This window comes from Condylura cristata, unplaced genomic scaffold (genome assembly GCF_000260355.1).
Source record: "Condylura cristata isolate star-nosed mole 26May11 unplaced genomic scaffold, ConCri1.0 scaffold00040, whole genome shotgun sequence".
Classification (NCBI taxonomy): Eukaryota; Metazoa; Chordata; class Mammalia; order Eulipotyphla; family Talpidae; genus Condylura; species Condylura cristata.
In genome coordinates this window covers 4,483,976-4,501,755 of record NW_004567141.1, presented here as the reverse complement: position 1 = coordinate 4,501,755, position 17,780 = coordinate 4,483,976, and the positions used below count along the sequence as shown (strand labels likewise).

At 50.0% G+C, this 17,780-nt stretch overlaps 3 protein-coding genes across 5 annotated transcripts; 2 read left to right on the top strand and 1 right to left on the bottom strand.

Moving 5' to 3' along the window:
- The first annotated feature begins 282 nt into the window (after positions 1–282).
- KRTCAP2 (keratinocyte associated protein 2) lies at positions 283–2,729 on the top strand. The gene is given in 6 exon segments (XM_004693795.2): positions 283–337; positions 340–387; positions 694–848; positions 987–1,050; positions 2,281–2,347; positions 2,576–2,729. Coding segments are annotated over 6 exon segments (486 nt in total). The 5' UTR covers positions 283–306; the 3' UTR covers positions 2,697–2,729.
- An 11,795-nt stretch (positions 2,730–14,524) lies between these two features.
- Positions 14,525–15,375, top strand: DPM3 (dolichyl-phosphate mannosyltransferase polypeptide 3). The gene is made up of 2 exons (XM_004693794.2): positions 14,525–14,632; positions 14,789–15,375. The coding sequence occupies exon 2, from the start codon at positions 14,794–14,796 to the stop codon at positions 15,070–15,072; it is 279 nt and encodes a 92-aa protein (XP_004693851.1). The 5' UTR covers positions 14,525–14,632; positions 14,789–14,793; the 3' UTR covers positions 15,073–15,375.
- Positions 15,158–17,775, bottom strand: SLC50A1 (solute carrier family 50 (sugar efflux transporter), member 1). 3 transcript variants are annotated; one of them, XM_004693792.2, is made up of 6 exons: positions 17,696–17,775; positions 17,326–17,403; positions 17,065–17,188; positions 16,326–16,484; positions 15,952–16,071; positions 15,158–15,871 (listed from the first exon to the last, which is right to left on the bottom strand). In XM_004693792.2, the coding sequence occupies exons 1-6, from the start codon at positions 17,773–17,775 to the stop codon at positions 15,776–15,778; spliced, it is 657 nt and encodes a 218-aa protein (XP_004693849.1). In that variant the 3' UTR covers positions 15,158–15,775. The 3 variants fall into 3 exon arrangements, with proteins under 3 accessions (XP_004693849.1, XP_012588680.1, XP_012588681.1); XM_012733226.1 differs by having other exon boundaries at positions 17,563–17,774; XM_012733227.1 differs by lacking the exon at positions 17,326–17,403 and having other exon boundaries at positions 17,696–17,762.
- Between the last annotated feature and the right edge of the window lie 5 nt (positions 17,776–17,780).

Genomic DNA, 17,780 nt, shown 5'->3' with positions numbered 1-17,780 from the left:
GGAGATATCGAGATCAAGGGGGAAGGAGGTTTGAGGAACAGGCACAAGAAATGACACAAATGGCAAGTCGGTTGATGTGAGCTGGAGGCTGTGGGTCGTGGTACCGACGTCTGGAAGTGTCAAGTGCAGCTTGCACTGTGAGGCAGCAGATAGATGCTCGCAAGAGCAAAGGGCGGTAACCAAGGAAGATGTTCGACGCAACACTTCCTCCCTGCCAGAAGAGGGCGCCGCGTCCAGGAGCTGACAGTGAGAAAAAGGAAGACGTGGCGTGGGCGGGGAGAGCAAGTCCACGTTGGGGGCGCACGCATGCGCGTTGCCAACGGCACCCGGTTCGGTACCTTTCCTCGGGTAGAGGCGCCGATTGGACCCACGGCCAGGGCATGATGGGTAACGGGACCAGCGGGCTCCCGGGGCGCATTTGTGGGGGTCGGAGTGGGGGCGAGCCAGCTTTCCTGCTCTCCTCGCAGAGCTGACGTGTACTAGGCTCCAGAGAACTGGCTTTTCCTTGGGACGGGAGGGTTTCGGGAATCCGGAGTTGAGGATCGCTGCGGGGTATGAGGACTTGGGGGGTGTAGCTGCAGCCTGGGGAGTGCTAGGAAGTGGTCGTGCCCTCCCGGATCCGGACTCCGGCTCGGGACCTGCCGATTTGCGGGCGGGTGGGGCCCGACACCGTCTCCTGTGTCGCTTCTCCAGTGGTGGGTACTGGCACCTCGCTGGCACTCTCCTCCCTCCTGTCTCTGCTGCTCTTCGCTGGGATGCAGATGTACAGCCGCCAGCTGGCCTCCACGGAGTGGCTCACCATCCAGGGCGGCCTGCTGGGCTCCGGCCTTTTCGTCTTCTCTCTCACTGTATCCTTACGGTTGGGGGGGGAAGGGGAAGAGGTTTGAGGGTGGGAAATGAGGAGGGCCATGCAAGCGTGTTCCCTACCCACTAGTCACTCAGCTCTGTCCCCGTTGTGTGCTCCACTCCTTAACTCCCTCAACCAGGCCTTCAATAATCTGGAGAATCTTGTTTTTGGCAAAGGATTCCAAGCGAAGATCTTTCCTGAGAGTAAGTGAAATTCGGGGGTTGAGTACATATACCCTCTCCTCTAACCTTGTACTCACCACAACATTATACTGAATTTTCAGGTGCTTAGATGGTAGTTTGGAGAAGGAAATCAATTTATTAACACTGTCTGGAATCAGCACCTGATCTAGCTCCTGGAATTGAAGCTGGGAGAGGTCTCTGAAAGCAAGAAACTCAGCTGCCTGCTGGCCTGCTCCCAGGGAAGATGTGAGGGGAACAAACAAGATCCAGTTCTTGTTCCCACCAGAAGAAACAGGGCCAAGTTCATTGAGGGTTTTTGATACGAAACTGTTCCAATATTAGTGAATGATGATTGTGAAAGCCTAAGTGTTTCTGCAGAAATCCTGGCCTCATTGGAACAACTATTAGATTGTTTTATGTTTGAAATGATTCTTGTTGCTCATGTAATGAAGAATTGATGACTTAGTTATTTATGGGGAATTAAGTTCATAAAGCAAATTAGGCGTCAAGGCCAGATCACATAAGGATGCCACATGCCCCCAGACTGACAGCAGATGAATCTCGTGTGAAGCCTTCATCTGGCAGAACAAAAGCCCTCACTGTGGTCCCCTGTTCTTTCCTCTCCTCTTGCTCTCTCCATCTAGCCTTATTGCAGGCTTTCAGAGCTCCATCCAGTAGCCCAACCACCCCTACACTTCCTTCTCCAATTTTGCTTCCATATGTGTTATCTTCTCTTATTTCTGAAACCTGGTATGAGCCGAGGTTCTTTGCCTTTCCTAGTTGGCAGATGGGATTTTCCCTTGTTTTCTACCCTTATGCCTTCTCTCTAGACCCACTCTAGACATCTCCTGTGTCGAGGTAGTAAGGTCCTCAGCTTCCTGCTAGCTTAATAAGTTGATCTAACCATTGGGGCTGGCTTCTGCTGGAAAGGCCGTAACCCTTTCCCCAAGTAGGAGCGAGCCATACCTTTCAGACTGTGCTCACTCCCCCCTGCCCCCCCCTTTTATCACAGAAAAGCCAGGATAGGAAATTCATTGATCTTTGGGACAAAGCTGGTGATGAGATTGTCTCTCCTCTGTTTTCTGGACCTCATTAAGGCTGTCAAAGGTCCTGGTGCTATTGTCATGCCATATCCCTCCATGTAGGGTCCCCAAGATTTGGAGGGCCTCAAATTTCTAGACTCCACATGTGAATTTCGCCTGGTACTTCCCATCTGACCACCACCTTCCTTGTCCCCTTTTGCCTCCTCAGTTCTCCTCTGCCTTCTCTTGGCTCTTTTTGCATCCGGCCTCATTCACCGAGTCTGTGTCACTACCTGGTAAGTGCCTGACAGCCAGGTAGGGGGCATAGCACCCTGTCCTTCGGTACTGATTCTCCTTTGTAATGGTTCCAGACCTCCCCCGACCCCCTGTTGTAATTCTGTTGTCCTTCCCCATTTTCCTGAACCTGAACCTGGTTTCTTTCCCTGATGCTGGTGTTGTCCTGTGAGGTAGCAGGCTGGCAGCATGCCCACTGACGCCATGACTTTTCTCTCTTCACCCTATAGCTTCATCTTTTCCATGGTTGGTCTGTACTACATCAACAAGATCTCCTCCACTCTGTACCAGGCTACAGCTCCAGTCCTCACACCAGCTAAGGTCACGGGCAAGGGCAAAAAGAGAAACTGACCCTGAATGTCCAATAAAGTGGATTCTTTGTAACTTTGTGAGTTGTGGTATGCTTGGTCCTCTTCTGCCAGCACCTGCATGGGTGGGCACATGGGCACCGACTTTTCAGACCTTGAGCATGGTGGGACTTTCCTTCTTCTAAGGCTCGTTTTACCAAATATCTATTGCATGCCAGCAGCAACACACACTTGTATGAGTGTCTTTGTGGAAGAAAAATGCACAAATGATCTTGGCTTTTGGGAACAGTGTAACGGTCGCGGTGCAGGAAGCCCTGCCTGTCAGAGTGGCACTAGAGCTTGCAGCACAAGAGTGAAGAAGGCCAAAGGTCCTTCACTCCTACACCACCTCATAGGTCCCTGTAGAGGCTTTATCACTCCAACTCCCCATGCTGAAGGGATGAGCCCCCTCACCTCCCCACCCTCAAGTCATTGATTGGAATTCCCTGCAGGGTTTCCCTCCTGGGCGCATGTGTTCTATTCCATGACAGAAGTGCTTATAGAAACACCCCAGGTTGACCTCTGCCCCAACCTCTGCTTTCATTTTTCTCTTAGTCTCATAGCCAAGAGATTAATATCTTTCTAAATTTCAGCCAAGTATACAAAATGTTAGAGACACGCCCATAGTCTCAGCCTGCTTTGACAGATATGAGGTCCTACTTTGTGCTCTGCCATGAGGAATGTGTCCTGCTGTATGACGTGAGTGTGCACCTTTCGCTCAGCGTTGTGTTCTCCAGTGCCTGGTGCTGAGCAGTAAAGCCTGCCCGTGGGTGGGCTAGTCGAATGAACCTACAAAAGAGGATTTATGTACTTATGCATAAAGGCCAGAGGTGTGTTGGGGGGAGAGAATTCACCAGACACAGAGTGGGGAGCAGAACAGGCAGATAGACTGAAATATGCTGCTGAGGGGGAGCAGCGGGCAAGACAGGAGAGGTCTGCTGCATTATGTGGGTCAGCTACCTGGTCAGGGCTCAAACTCATGCTGCAGTGGCTGCGGCCAGCTTCACAATGCTGCACTTAACGTGTTGCACCACCAGGGAGGGCCCAAATCTTTCCTTTTTAAGTGGTGGCCTAGGAATTAAGTCCTATCACCACTATAGCCTGTGTTTGATCCCCACCATAGTGCTGACCCACATGGTGTAGCAGACCTCTTCTGTCTCATCCACTGCTCCCCTTAATGTATTTCATTAAATCCGCCTGTTCTGCTCCCCACTCTGTCTCTGATGGATACTCGCACACCCTGCACCGTTGGCCTACACACCAGTTCTATGCAAAAAAAACAAACAAAAAAACCTTAAATAGCAGATGCAGTGAGTCGAAAGAGGATTAGAGACCCACCCCACCCTGTTTGCTTTGTGACCAGAATCCCAGACCCTTGCCCTATTCCCTAGACTGTGGGAGGGCTATGCAGTTCGCTCGGGATGCCTACAGAGGGCGCCGTGAGCCCACATCTTCCTCCTGGAGACTAGCAACACTTCCATCCAATCCTGACTGAGACCCAGAAGGGGAGCTGCTGTATGTCCCTATTGTTGCTTTGACTTTTGTGGAGACCAGCCTCCTTGGAGGACCTGAAAAACTGGCACATTTGGGAGTACTGAAGCCTATATTAAACCTTGGCCCCTGCAGGCCGGAAGAAGAGCATAGAGTTAAATGAGGACCAAAGCCTCCCCCAGGGAGTGGCCACTCTATGCTCACAACTAGTGGTTGGCAAGTAGCCTTGTGGGCCCTTTTGCGGGATAAGGAGGGCATATCCAAAATCATCCCTGGACCTACAGGGAGGCTGGGTTAGTTCTAAATCACACTCAAACCTTGATTTTTTTCCTCTAACCTGGGGTAAAACAGTGGACACAAGGGCCAGGTCCCTGGCCACCTGAGGGCACCATGCCTTCCAAGGTGGGAGCTTGGGTGGGGTCAGGCACAGAGAGGCTGAGCAAGAGCTGGAGAGCAGATACTAGGGCAATGCCAAGGGCCCTGGCCACCCACTGCGTAGGCATCAGGGACAGTATGTGGCCCAGGACTAATGACCTCTTCCTCAGAGAATGGGTGCATTTACAAGGCAGGTTGGCGCCGATCTTGGTCCTCCACCCAGCCTATCTCGGGTGCCTAGTTGCAGGCTGTCCAGAGACCTACCAATTAACCCTGGCTGGGGTATTCTAGCCAACTAATCACCATCATTAAGTAAGGGGTTGTGAGGCCAGCCAGCATGGCTTCTGAGACCTGAAGGCGAGAAGGATAAAGGTGCTCACCTCTTGGCCCTGGACTCGGGGCAGTGGGGAGCAAGCAGTGGCCTGCCTGGAGGACAGAGGGAAACCAGATGTTTCCTCCTGCTCCCTCACACGTGGCTTCAACACCCTTGACACCCGCAGCCAGCTCCGGAAACAGGAGTAAATAATATGGGGGAGGGGGCCCTGGATGTGAGTAGGGAGAGTGTGGCAGCAGGCTCCCAGCCCCAGACACTTGCTCCTTGGGGCAGGAGGTGATAGGGCCCAAGAAGGGGCAGTGAGAAGGCAAGAGCAGGGCACCAAAGGGCCCTGCCCAGGCAGACACTAGACTCCCCTGAGACTGGCACTGGCGAGAGGGGATGCCTGGCACTTAGGGCATGCCAAAGGGTCAGGGCGGGGGTGGGGACCATGCGGGGGCAGGCAGGGAGGGGGAGTCTGCGCCAGGCCTTGGCTCCAGCCCTTTCCGGCCCTTATTGTCCTTGGTGAGAACAGGACGCTGTCCTGTTCCCACTGCCTGGCTCCCCCAGCCCTGCTCCCCAGGGGCTCGGGAAGGATGTTGGGAAACAAGAGAGCCAGAGACTTGTAGAGACAGAGATGCTGAGAGATGCAGAGACAGATACAAAGGGGAAAGGTTCAGTCAAAAGCAAGCACTGACGCTCATTGTGAGCCTAGCTGCGCTGGGCGCTGTGGGAACCGTGCAAGAGAGGGAAGCCGGAGGCCCTGCCCTCAGGTCCTCTGGGCTGGCCAGGCCTGTGCACACTCCTCCTTGACTTAGGGTCACTCACAGAGCTGCCAGCCCAGCCAACAATGGCCGGAACCCTTGTGCGGCACAGTCGGCACCAAATTGCTTCTCTTCAGGTACATTTCTTTGCTTCCCACCAAGTAAACGGAAAGCTCCTTCCACAGGGCTGAGAGCAGGTTGCACTGTAAATGCTCCTTGCTGAGGCAAAGCCAGAAGACTTAGACTCCCGCTGAAGTTGGCACCGATGTCACCTGTGGTAAAGGGCCACGTGCCTGTCCTGGCACCTAGTGTTTAGACCTATCCCGCCACCCGGAGCAGCAGTGCCACCCCAGCCTCTGCAGCCGTGGGCATGGGGGTCCCCTCAACTCCCATCTCCCCGGACACACACTTCTCAGCAAGGGCTCCCTGAGAAACGGGCCCTCTAGAAATGGAAAGAGGCCTAGGTCCCTTCTAACACAGAGGCTCCAGCTATGCTTCTCAAGAAAGAAATAGGTATGTTTGACATGTTCACGTCGAACAAGTTAACACTTAAACATAAAATCATAATATCACCATGCTAGTCACAAGATCATACCAGGATTTTTAGAAAGTTTTCCTTCCTGGGCCCTATTCATAATGGAAAGCCCTGTGATGATAGGCATATCAAATTCATTGTACCTTTCTATGTCTGAAAGTTTCATAAGTGGACTTGTATGAAGTCCATTTTCAGTATAAGAGTGACGCTGCTATGGTATGGAACCGCCTTGGCTGAATAGTCATTTGGGTTCCTGTGTGAATTTGGATGAGGCAATTTGGGACTGGGAAGAATCCTTCTCTGGGAAGTGCCTCACATCAAGTAAGCCGGGTCCCCTACCCCTTTTAACAGAGGCTGCACTGTCCCCTACCAGTAACCCCTAGCAGTGAGGGTCCCCTACCCATTTTAACAGAGGCTGCACTGTCAGGAGGGACTGGAAGAGCCGGATTCTGTCAGCTCAGGCCAGGATCCCACAAAAGAATCCTACACACCCTCTTCTGGGACAAGAGTTGCCATGAGACCTTAGGCTGCTCCGTGGGAATTTCTGGGGCTGAGGGATGTGTACACCTGTGTGAGTTGCTAGGAGTAACTCCCCCAGGAGAGCCCTCCCTTCCTGCTCTCAACCTCCAGCTCCTGTGTGTAGCCTCTGAGGCCCAGGCCTTCTCCTGACTCAGGCAGCTTAAGATTCTAGGCAGCTTGTAAGTGCCAGGGTCTTGAAATCACACAAACCTGAGTTTTGATTCGGTCACCTGCCAATGAAAGTCCTTGGGCAAACTGAGTGACCTTTTTTGCCCTCAGAGTCCTCGCCTGTAAAATGGGGCTACTCACACCTGCCTCACATTGTGGTGACAATCTGAATTGAAAAACAATGTGGAAAAGCTTAGCCAAGTGCATACCCTCCCAGGCACTGGACACATGTATTTTTTCTCTCTCTGTGACAACACCTTGTAGCATTTATAACCAGCCGGTCAATGTACTTAGTGCTTTACAGATACTCTTTTTCAATCCTGACGTGAGCAGATGAGGTCAATATTCTTACTCCAATGGATGGATAATATTGCTTGTCAGCTTGATTGGGAAATATTATGCTGTATGTTTCTGCGAGGGTGTTTTATTTTTGTTTGTTTTGTTTTAAAAAGATTTTATTAATTTTTTTCTGGAAGAACTGGGGTACAGGCCAGAGGTGCAAGGGGTGAGACATAGTGGGGAGCAGTGCAGGCAGATCTGCTGAAACACACTGCTGAGGGGAGCGGCGGGGAGACAGGAGAGGTCTGCTGTGCCATGTGAGTCAGCTCCCTGGCTGGGGATTAAACTCAGGCTGTGGAGGTGATAACACTGAGTTATAACCCCGAAGCCAAAAGGAAGGCCTCTGTGAGGGTGTTTTGAATGAGATTTTCACTGAAAATAGAAGGGAAGCAGGTTGCCCTCTATAATGTGTATGGGCCTCATCCAACCTACTGAAGAATTCTACCTAGAACCCTTGTGGGACCCCAAGTCCTGAAAAGCTCTTTCACACCTAGCTGGAACCTGACTCTGCCCACTGCTCCCACCACAGGTCAGAGGAGGGCAAAGTCTGACAGTGAGACCCCACAGATTTTGGACTGGCCGGTGTTTGTAATCAAAGGAGCCAACTTCCCTACAATAAATGTGGGAGAGTTTAAAATAACCTGATAATAAGTGAAGGTGGGGCTGGAGTTAAAATTCAGATCCATCCTTGCTGCCATGTTGCTTAACCAATATGTTTGCAAAACACGATTGCAACACACCATCTGGTCCCCACTGCCTCTCTGACCTCATCTCTGTGCTCTTCCCCTTGCTCGCTCCATCCCTCCCCGGGCTTCTGAGTGGTCCCTGTGCCCAGTGTGCCTCCACCTCAGGACCTTTGCACTTCCTGTTCCACTCCTGGAACACTTCACTCCTTACCTGGCCATGGTTTTCTTCACAGTACCTCCCAATCCTTGAGATATTAACTATTGATGTATTTGTTTCCTCTTCGTCTCTTACCATTTCTTTGAAACAGGGAATTTGTTTCACTGAAAGCTTTGTGGAAGAAAGGGAATTTGTCTCTTTTGTATATTCAAACACTGCCTGACATGTCGCATGTGCTTAGTACATATTGGTCAAAAGAAGAACCGAGAGCTGTCGCTCTTTCATCTTTTTGCTGAAACTCGTCCTCCATCCCATCAACTCCATACTCGTGAATCCCCAGGACTAGCCAGCTGTTTCTGTCAGCTGCCAGGCCTGTTCCTGGGGCCCTTCACCCTCAGGCTAGCATCTTTCCCATCTAGGTCTCCCTTAGCTTACCTTCTCTAGGAAACCCTGGCACACCCAGCACTGTCTACAATCAGCAGCATAATCTCTGATCCACCATCTCCCTATGAAGCCTGTCTGTAATTTTTTAAGTAAGTATTTTGATGATTATATGTCATCTGTGTCTGTCCTGTCACCCCTCTGGAACTGTGGGTGCCCTGAGGGCAGGAACAGAGTCAACACAACTGGAACCTTTCCCAAGAATCTATCAAACCTTGGTTGCTACCTATAGGCACCCAGACAGCTCTACTGCCCTACACGTTATACACAGGCTCACATGGGTTAGCCATCTTCTAAGGGGTGAAGGAATCTTTGTCCAGCTGTCCAAGGCCAAAGACCCTGCGTCTGACAGATGGGTGTCTCTGGAGTCCTTCTGTTTTCCTGACCAGGAGAGCTGGGTCAGTTTCCCTGGAGGTCATCCAATCCTAACCTGACATCCTCCTTTCTGTCTCTCATCTCACACCTACCCAAGCCCTGCAGGTCTACCTGTGCTGTGCTTGGTTCTATAGCGACAGTGAACTAGGGCAGGCCCGGGAGGAAAGCAACCACTGTAGAGCTCAACATTTTCCAGGCTGTTCTTTGACAGCCTGGCCATGGCTTTCGAAGCTCCATCTGCAGCCACTCCCCCAGGAAACAGTCTCCATCCCCAGACAGCCCTGCGGGATTACTCACCACTGCCCCAAGCTCCTGTGCCTTTGTTCAGCTTTTCCCCTGGCTTTGCCAGCTGGCCCCTCCCTGCCTGTACCTGAACAACTGTTACTCATCTTCCCAGTATCAATTCAGGCTCTGGGCCCCTCCCGGCCAGACAGTCCCTTCTGTATGGTAAATAATTGTGAATCTGACTTCATTTTTGTTGCACTTCAGAATAAGGGACTCACAGATTTGGAATTTCTTTTTCTGTAAAAGCTGAAAAGTCCAATAAACTTGAGCTTAGCCATTGGCAAAAGTAACTTACCTCAGAAAGTGGCCTATTAGAGATAGTCGGGAGGCCAGGGAAAGGCTGTGGGGGCTAAGGTGTGTCCTCATCCCTGCGATTTAACTAATGACAGCTATTCACAACAGCGCTAACACCCAGCACATGCTTCCCAGATGCCCCACATTTTCGAAGCATCCAGCCAACACTATCTCCTTTCATCTTGAGATCAGTCCCATCTGGGAAGATAAATGATTGGTTCCATTGTTGTCTGAGAAAACTGAGTCTCAGAGAGGTTAAATTACTTGTCCAAGGTACATAGCTGAGTAAAGGAAGGAGCCAGGACCCCAATACCAGGACAAGTAAGCTCTAAACACTGCCCCCCTGTTTTTCAGAGAAGCTATCAATATTTAATTTTTTAAACTTTATTTATTTTTGCATATAAGAACTAGGGTGCAGGTCAAAGATGTGGGAGGTGAGAGAATTCACCAGAGACAGAGTGGGGAGAAGAACAGGTGGATTCACTGAAATATCCTGCTGAGGGGAGCAGCAGGAGGGACCATTGGTGGGTCAGCTCCCTGGCCAGGGATGGCACTCAAACCACAGCAGTGATAGCACTGACACTTAACCCCTAGGCCAGCAGGGAGGCCCAAGAAGCCATTTTTATTCCTTCCTGTGTGGGGTGGGGGAGCAGATGTGGTGGCAGAATGGGTACCTCTGGAAAACCTCAACTTTTATCCTCAAGCTGCCCTGTACTCTGTCCTGCTGTGGTGGCAGAGGGCGAAGATCTGCAAAAAGACCAAAAAGAAAGGAGTTAGGGCATAAAAATCTGCAGGTTTTTTTGGTCTAGTGCTGTCTAAGGTAAAAGCTGGCAAAGATAGAGTTGTCTCAGGAGTTTTATTTCCTGGCCAGGAAAGCTGGGTTAATTTCTCTGGAGACTATCAAAAGCTCACGTGTCCTTCCTCCTGTCTCTCATCTTATATTTATAGAAGTCCTGCCCTTTCATAGACTGGCCATGTGTTTGTTTCACTGCCCAGACTCCTGGGCAGGCCAGGTGGGGCACCCACAAACCTGCGGCTCATCATGCTAAGTGCCTTCTAGCTCAGAGGAGGAAGGTGGTGAAGGTCCCTGCCAGCTGGCTCTGAACATGGAACATGAGAGAAACATGCATCCACAGCAGCTTGTGGCTTTCACCCTCACATTAATTTTTTTTTAATGCAAGGGGAAATAACTTAGAATAAAGTGTGAGGTCAAATGTAACTGAAGTTACTCTTTTAAATGGCAAGCTAGTTGCAAATAGTTTTCAAACAATCCATGCTTTCCCCACTCCCTGGTGGCCTAGGGATTAAGTCTGAGCACTATCAAGGCTGTCGCCAGGGAGCTGACCCACACAGGGCCACTCCTGTCTCACCCACTGCTCTCCTTAACAGCATTATTTCAGTAAATTGGTCCATTCTTCCCCCCCACCCCATTCTGTCTCTGGTGAATCCTTTCACCCTCCCAGCACCTCTGGCCTACACTCCAGTTCTTCTTTGCAAAATAAATAAAATTTAAAACACAAAAACTCCCAACAATCCATGCTTCATCACTCACTAGAGATGCCACCTGTGTCCTCTGTGGAATTGGTATAGGTTTGATCTGTTTCTTCACCTTTCATCCTGATCCATTGATCTAGGGAGGGAGGTACAATATTCTTGTGGCCAAGTTTGCAGTCTCTGAAGCCAGGTCATCTGGGGTGTGCCTCAGTGTCCTTATTTGTGAAATGGAGATAATAATAGTACCTGCTTCCTATGGTGGCTGTGAAGATTGAATGAGATGATGTACATAAAGTGCTCATCATGGTGTCTGGCACAGAGAAATCAATCAATGAATGTCGGCTGCTCAATGATCTCTATCTGCCCTGCCTTGCCCATTCCTGTGCCAGTAACCCAGAAGAGTGAGGTTACATAGCTTTGAGTGGGATGGACGGGCTGCTATGCTTACTATCTGCACAACCTCGGGCAAGTCACTTACCTTTACTATCTCTCTGTTTGGATTTCCCCATTCACTCATGGGGATATGAAAACACCTACCACAGCATGACATGAAAATTAGACATGTCAATATCACACAGGGCGTAATAGCCACCTATTATGCCTGACATACACGACACAGAGACACATAATAGCCTCTCAATGAATATGTATTCTTTGCTGATTATTACTACAATGTTATAGTTTATTATCTGGCCTATGGGTGTTGGGGCAAGCCCCTTATTAGCTTCCCCCTCACATTTTTCTTGGGAGAGGCAGTCTTTCAAGGCTAGATATGTGGTAAATTAAAAAAAAATGAATAAAATAAAAATAAATAAATAAAATGTCCGACGCCTAGCCCCTGCATTGTGCCAATATCCGAAAGTCATTTTGACCAGTGAGGTCTTGACTGTGCCAGCGGTGGATTTGAGGGGAAACGGGGCTTTGAATACAGCAGGCTTAAAGTAATATTATTTTGTCTAGGGGCCTGCCTGTTGGTGGAGAGTTAAGGACAGCACTATCAAGCTATCCACAGCCACTGCAGCATGAGTTCCATCCTGATACTGGCCAACCAGGGAACTGAGCTACGTGGAGCAGCAGATCTCACTTGCCTCACCTGCTGCCCCCCCCCAGCAGTGTATTCTGACTGTTCTGCTCCCTGCTTTTTGTCTGGTGAGTCCTCTCACTCCCTGCACCTCTGGCCTACACATACCCCAGTTCTTGTAAGCATGAATAAATAAATCTTTAATAAACATTAAAAAGTAAAGTTAAAAAAAAGTAAAGCAATATTTTGTCTTAAATTTGCATCGTTTAAGAAGTCAACTCATTCTATGAGGAATTTAATAGAAAAGGACAATCCCTTGCTCAATTTCATGCTGCCCCTCTTCTCCCGCCTCATACACTCTTCCATGAGCTACTAGAAGTATTTTGGCTGCTTCTTTTGGTACTTACCTCTCTAATTCTAAGTAACAGTCTCATATTATTTTTATTTTTTTCATATTATTTTTTTTAAAGATTTATTTATTTATTCATACAGAACTGGGATACAAGGCCAGAGATGCAGAGAGTGAGAGGGACAGGGACAGAGTGGGGTGCAGAACAGGCAGATCGACGAAGTACACTGCTGAGGGGAGCAGCGGGAGGGTCAGGAGAGGTCTGCCACGCCATGTGGTCTCCTCCGGGGCAGGTGGGGATCGAACTCATGCCGAAGTGGCTTAAGCTTCTTAGTGCTATGCTTTAACTCGCTGCGCCACCAGGGAGGGCCTCATATTATTTTTAAAAGATTTATTCATGCATACAAGAGCTGACTGTAGGCCAGAGGGGTGGGGGTGGTGGTGAGAGTGTTCACCAGAAACAGAAGGGGGAGCAGAACAGACAGATCCACTGAAATACACTGCTGAGGCGGGTGGGGGGAAAGCAGCTTGTGAGCCAGGAGAGGTCTGCCCTGCCATGTGGGCCAGCTCCCTGGCCAGGATCCAACTCCTGCTGCAGTGGCTGCCAGAGCTTCATAGTGCTGAGTTAACCCCTTGTGCTACCAGGGAGGCCCCAACAGTCTCATATTATTATTTTGTTTTTCTATTTTAGATATAATCGATTGATGCCTGCGCTGGAAGATAAGAGGTTATTCTCTAGTTCTGACTCTCCTAATGTAACCCCTTGTCCCACTCTCTCAACTCAAATACACTTCAATTTTTAGCTAAATCAGTCAGTATTCAGTGTTTACAATATTATGACTGTGAAAATATTCTTCACCACTGAGTTATGTAGTGTTTGTACCAAGACTGTGAATCTTTAAAAACGGCTTTTAATTAACATCAAGGACATGTGGGCTAGGAATTCTATTATTTAAAATCACAGACAGCCACAACTTTGCTATTGAAATCAGTGAGAATAGAATATCCCACTCTTGCCTGGAGGCTTGAGTCATGTCAATTATGTTGACACAGAGAACAGTCTAGGTTTCCAAACTAGGTGCAAAGCTTCAGATAATGGGGTTTTGAACACAACATTCTACATTTATCTTAATTATGTAGTTATCTATTACCTAATTATCTACAATTAATTATCTTAATTTTGTAGTTTCTAAGTGGACCTCTGCAGACTTCCTAGCCCAGGCTTGTTGTTGATTCTACCTTTCACTTACCTCTGAGCTTACCTTGAGCCTATCAAAACACTGCTTCATTTAAATATGACCCAAACTCAACCCTTTCCCTTATCCTGTAATGACCCTGTTTTTTCCTTTGTTTGATGAGCCGCCCAACAGTTCCGGGTGTTTGAGTTCTCTTGCAGCAAGTTAATAGGCCTCTTGCTAACAATTTATGTTCCTAGTGGTCTTTATCAACTGGCTTTTATCAATTTCCTTTCCTTTCTTGTATAACTTTGTTTTTCCTGAAGTTGATAATTGCCTGACCTTTTCTTTCATTTGGTTTTATATATACACATCACCCTCCACCCCCAACTACTTTGAAACTTTTTTGAAAGTAGTATACACCTGTCAAACATATCAGGTAATTCCTCTGTTCCACTTTTTTTTTTTTTAAATTACTTCCTTAAAGACACCTTCCGGGAGCCCTTCATCCCCTAACTTCTAGCTGCATTGATTGCTTCCCTGCGTTTCCTTATAAAAAGATGGCCGCTTCTGTTCTAACACCATCCAAGGCATCATGGTTTTTGTTAAAGCATCTTTCTTTCCAGACTTCTGCCCTTGTCATCCACCTCAGGAGTGACTGTGTCTTGACAACTCGATTTCTGTCATGGCGCTGAAGAAAGGTTCCAGTGAAAGAATGAATAAAAGTCCCCCTCCCCCCGCTCCTCCATCCTACACCCCAGTTCCTTTACGCAAAAATAAAGAAAAAAAAATTTTAAAGGAATAAATGAAAGAATGAATGGGGCTTCTGTGCAGAAGTGAATTTAAGAGGAACAATATCACATTTCTACATTGTTGCAAGGATTAAGGGTGTGCTCAGGCTTTCTAACCCCACGGCAGCCTGGAGCTAGGTCCCACGGTGGAAGAAGCAGCACTGCATCCCCTGGCGACCCAGGTCGCGGTTTGTGGAGCACAATCCACTGAAACCTGACTGGATAACGACAGCGGTGGGAGCCTTCGGAGCCACCGCGCGGACTACGACTCCCAGAAGGCCGCGCGGAGGCGGAGCACGCGCGATAGAAGGCTTCCGGCTGCTGCTGGTGGAGCCGCGCGCGCGGAAGGGGAGAAGCCGGGTGCTTAGGTAGGTGGAGGTTTAGGGCTTCATGGGAAGGTTGAGAGTGGCGAAGGAGTGGCGTGGAGGCTAGGGGGGGAGGGAGGAGGACAGGGAATGGGCCTCCGATGAAGCGGGAGTAGCGGAGTGGAAGGGACACCTGAAATTTGCTTTCTTTTCCCGCAGTGACCATGACGAAATTAGCCCAATGGCTTTGGGGACTAGCGCTCCTGGGCTCCACCTGGGCGGCCCTGACCATGGGAGCTCTGGGTCTGGAGCTGCCCTCGGCATACCGGGAGGTCCTGTGGCCACTGCCCGCCTACTTGCTGGTGTCGGCCGGCTGCTATGCCCTGGGCACTGTGGGCTATCGCGTGGCCACTTTCCACGACTGCGAGGACGCCGCCCGCGAGCTGCAGAGCCAGATTCTGGAGGCGCGAGCCGACTTAACCCGCAGGGGGATGCGCTTCTGACGCCTTAACCCCATCCCGCCCCCAGCCGACGGGACCGCTCTCCCAGCCTCATTAAAGAGCGAGTTTATTTTCTAACTTTGCTTACTTTGAGTTTGGAGATGGGAACTGAGGTTTTCTGTGCCGGTGTCAAGAAGAACCACTGTCCTGAGGCCACCACCTGTCTTTGCTTGCTGCCGGTGTTCCTCGTTTGTGCTCCAAAGGAGGCAAAGATTCCACTCAAGATCTCCCAGGCTGCACCTGTGATCTCATTGCTCTGAAACCTAACTTTCATTCTTCACAATATACAAGCCCTGCTCTTTTTAAGGTTTTCTTCTGTTCTTTCAGATACCTTTTCTGAGCCAACCTTACCAGCCCATAATATCTGGATGGGGCAGTGCACCTCTGTCTTTCACTGAACAGGACAGGTTAAGAATCATTGAATAGAAAATGAGCCGTGGTGCGTAGGGATAACGGAATATTTTATTTTAAGGCACATTCTAAATATTTCACCCCAACCTCCAAAAATAAAAAATATAATCTCTAAAAAATAAAAGTGATTCATCTCTTAGTTCCCACCCAATCTTGTAAATAAATCTGGTCCCTCAGTTCTCAAAGTTGTCTCTTAAAACATGTGAAGCTAGTCATCAGGGACAGCTGAAATGAGGAACTCTTTGGTAAAAGGTTGGCATTATGGTGCCCAGTGGTCAGGTGAGCTCCCTCAGGTTTACAGGAGCTGATAGTTCCTATCTTTCTCCTTGGGATACTTCCAGAAAAGCCAGAGTCGAATGCAGCTTGTGAACATTCCTGGAAGGTTGGGCACCTGAAATCACATAGCTGCTATGAGGAGAGGAGCTGATTTTCCACCTTGCACAACTGTCCCCCTATCCCTGTTCTGCTTACCATGATGTAGGGGTCTCTGTGTTGAAACCCATAGAGGGTCCAGCAGGCAGAGGAGAAGAGAGAGGCAATGGTGAGTGAGAAGGAGAGGCGTTGGGTTGATTTAGTCTGAATGATCTTGACCTGTGGGAAAGGTTGAAAGACACTCCTAGCCCAGACAGTCACATTCCCACCTCAAGAATTTTATCAGAAAATGGGATCATTATCGTTTCTGATCTATTGTTAGCCAGTGTATCCCTCTTACCTCCCACTCACCCACCTCTATTCCCTGTCTCCTTCCAGGATTCAGATCTTCCCTCACCCTGGAGTGTAAACTAGTCTTCTGGCAATGGAAGCCTGATTCTTATCTACCCCACCTCCCTGGACACCAGACTCACCAAATCAGCCATTGGTGAGAGGTACATACAGATGGTGAGGATACAGCAAAAGAGGCCCAGCTGCTGAAGCTGGTCCTCCTCCGGCACCAGGAACCAAAAGTAGACAAAAGCCAGGAGAAAGACAACCAGGGTGGCTGCAGTCTGAGGGAGCACTACACGCTGTAGGGGAGAGAGTGGCCTTACTTCTAGATGTGCTGAGTTCTCCTTGGCCTCTGCTGGAATTCCTCCTGCTTCCCTCCCGTGCCCCAGTGAGGAGGCCAACTTTGTTAAGCCTCTGGAACTGTACTTTCCACGACTTCTTTCCCACCAGTGACTTGAGCACATGTCTATAATCCACCCACAATACTGTAGCTTTCTAGGGAATCCTGCCTTTCTGAGGTTGGTACACACGGTAGGAGCTTCATACATGTATGTGTGACTGAGTGGGGAAGCTGAGCTCTATCTCATTCTCAGTCACTGCACCTGACTTTGAAGGACCTATGAAGACAAAAGGCCATCCTTTTTCCTCAGCTTGTTGGGTAGCAAAGAGCCACCAGACTAGGCGGGGCTACCCGCATTGACAGAATGAGGGGCAGGTGTGTCTCAGAAGGTTGGCCTCACGGGGAAGGATTGCAAGGCAGGAAGGGTCTTCCAGGAAAAGGGGCCAGGCTAGCCTGAAGGAGTCTTCTAAGAAGCAGTGTTTGCCTCGCCAACAGGGAAGGGCAGTGGCGGAGACATGTGTCCAGGGGAGGGCTTCTACCTTCTGAGGGCAGTAGTGCAGATACACCAAGACACACAGGGTCTGAAGCACTGTGCCCACGGCGTTGACGGCGATTATGGTCCCATCTCCTATCAAGGCCCCATAACTCAGCCAGCTCAGGGTGCTGCAGGGAGGAGGGGAGGGACATTCGCCCATGGGCGGTGGGTGTGGGAGAGGGACCCAGGGGCCTCTTCCAGATTTCTCTTCACCCCACTCCCTTCCCCCCTCAGCCTTTCCCGCTGCAGCCTTTTCCCCTCTCACTTGACATCCGTGGTGAGAAAGGGCAGGAATTGGACACTGTCCACGCTCCGGGTGATCCACATGTGCCTGATGTCCGAGCTGTAACGGCCCCGAAGGCAGGCATGGCATGACAAGTGCGAAGGGAGGCTGCGGGGGAGTTGAGACCCCCGCCCCAACGCCTGTCATCCTCCCCAGACAGCTCCCAGGCTCCGCCCTCAGTCCCTGGTCTTTTCCCTCCGGTCAAGCGATCAGCCTCACCCAGTTATCCCGGCCTCCTCCACCCAACTCCAATTTGATCCCAGACTCCGCACGCAGCCCGGCGCTGCGGCCCCATCTGGACCCCTCTCCTGACTTCCTGGTGTGCCCCTGCCCGGCCCGGCCGCGTTCTCACAGGCCGGTGGAGAACATGCAGAGGGTGAAGAACACGCAAGCTCCGGACAGGAGCGAGTCGGTCACGCCGCCCGCCTCCATCCCTC

Bases quoted from the DNA above. Each gene is read 5' to 3' on its own strand.
- DPM3 (XM_004693794.2), top strand. From the start codon at position 14,794: ATGACGAAATTAGCCCAATGGCTTTGGGGACTAGCGCTCCTGGGCTCC.
- SLC50A1 (XM_004693792.2), bottom strand. From the start codon at position 17,775: ATGGAGGCGGGCGGCGTGACCGACTCGCTCCTGTCCGGAGCTTGCGTG. The intron at 17,404-17,695 runs GTGAGAACGCGG...GGGCCGTTACAG, and splicing joins TGCATGTTCTCCACCGGCCT to CTCGGACATCAGGCACATGT. The intron at 16,072-16,325 runs GTGAGTCTGGTG...CCTTTCCCACAG, and splicing joins TCTCACCAATGGCTGATTTG to GTCAAGATCATTCAGACTAA.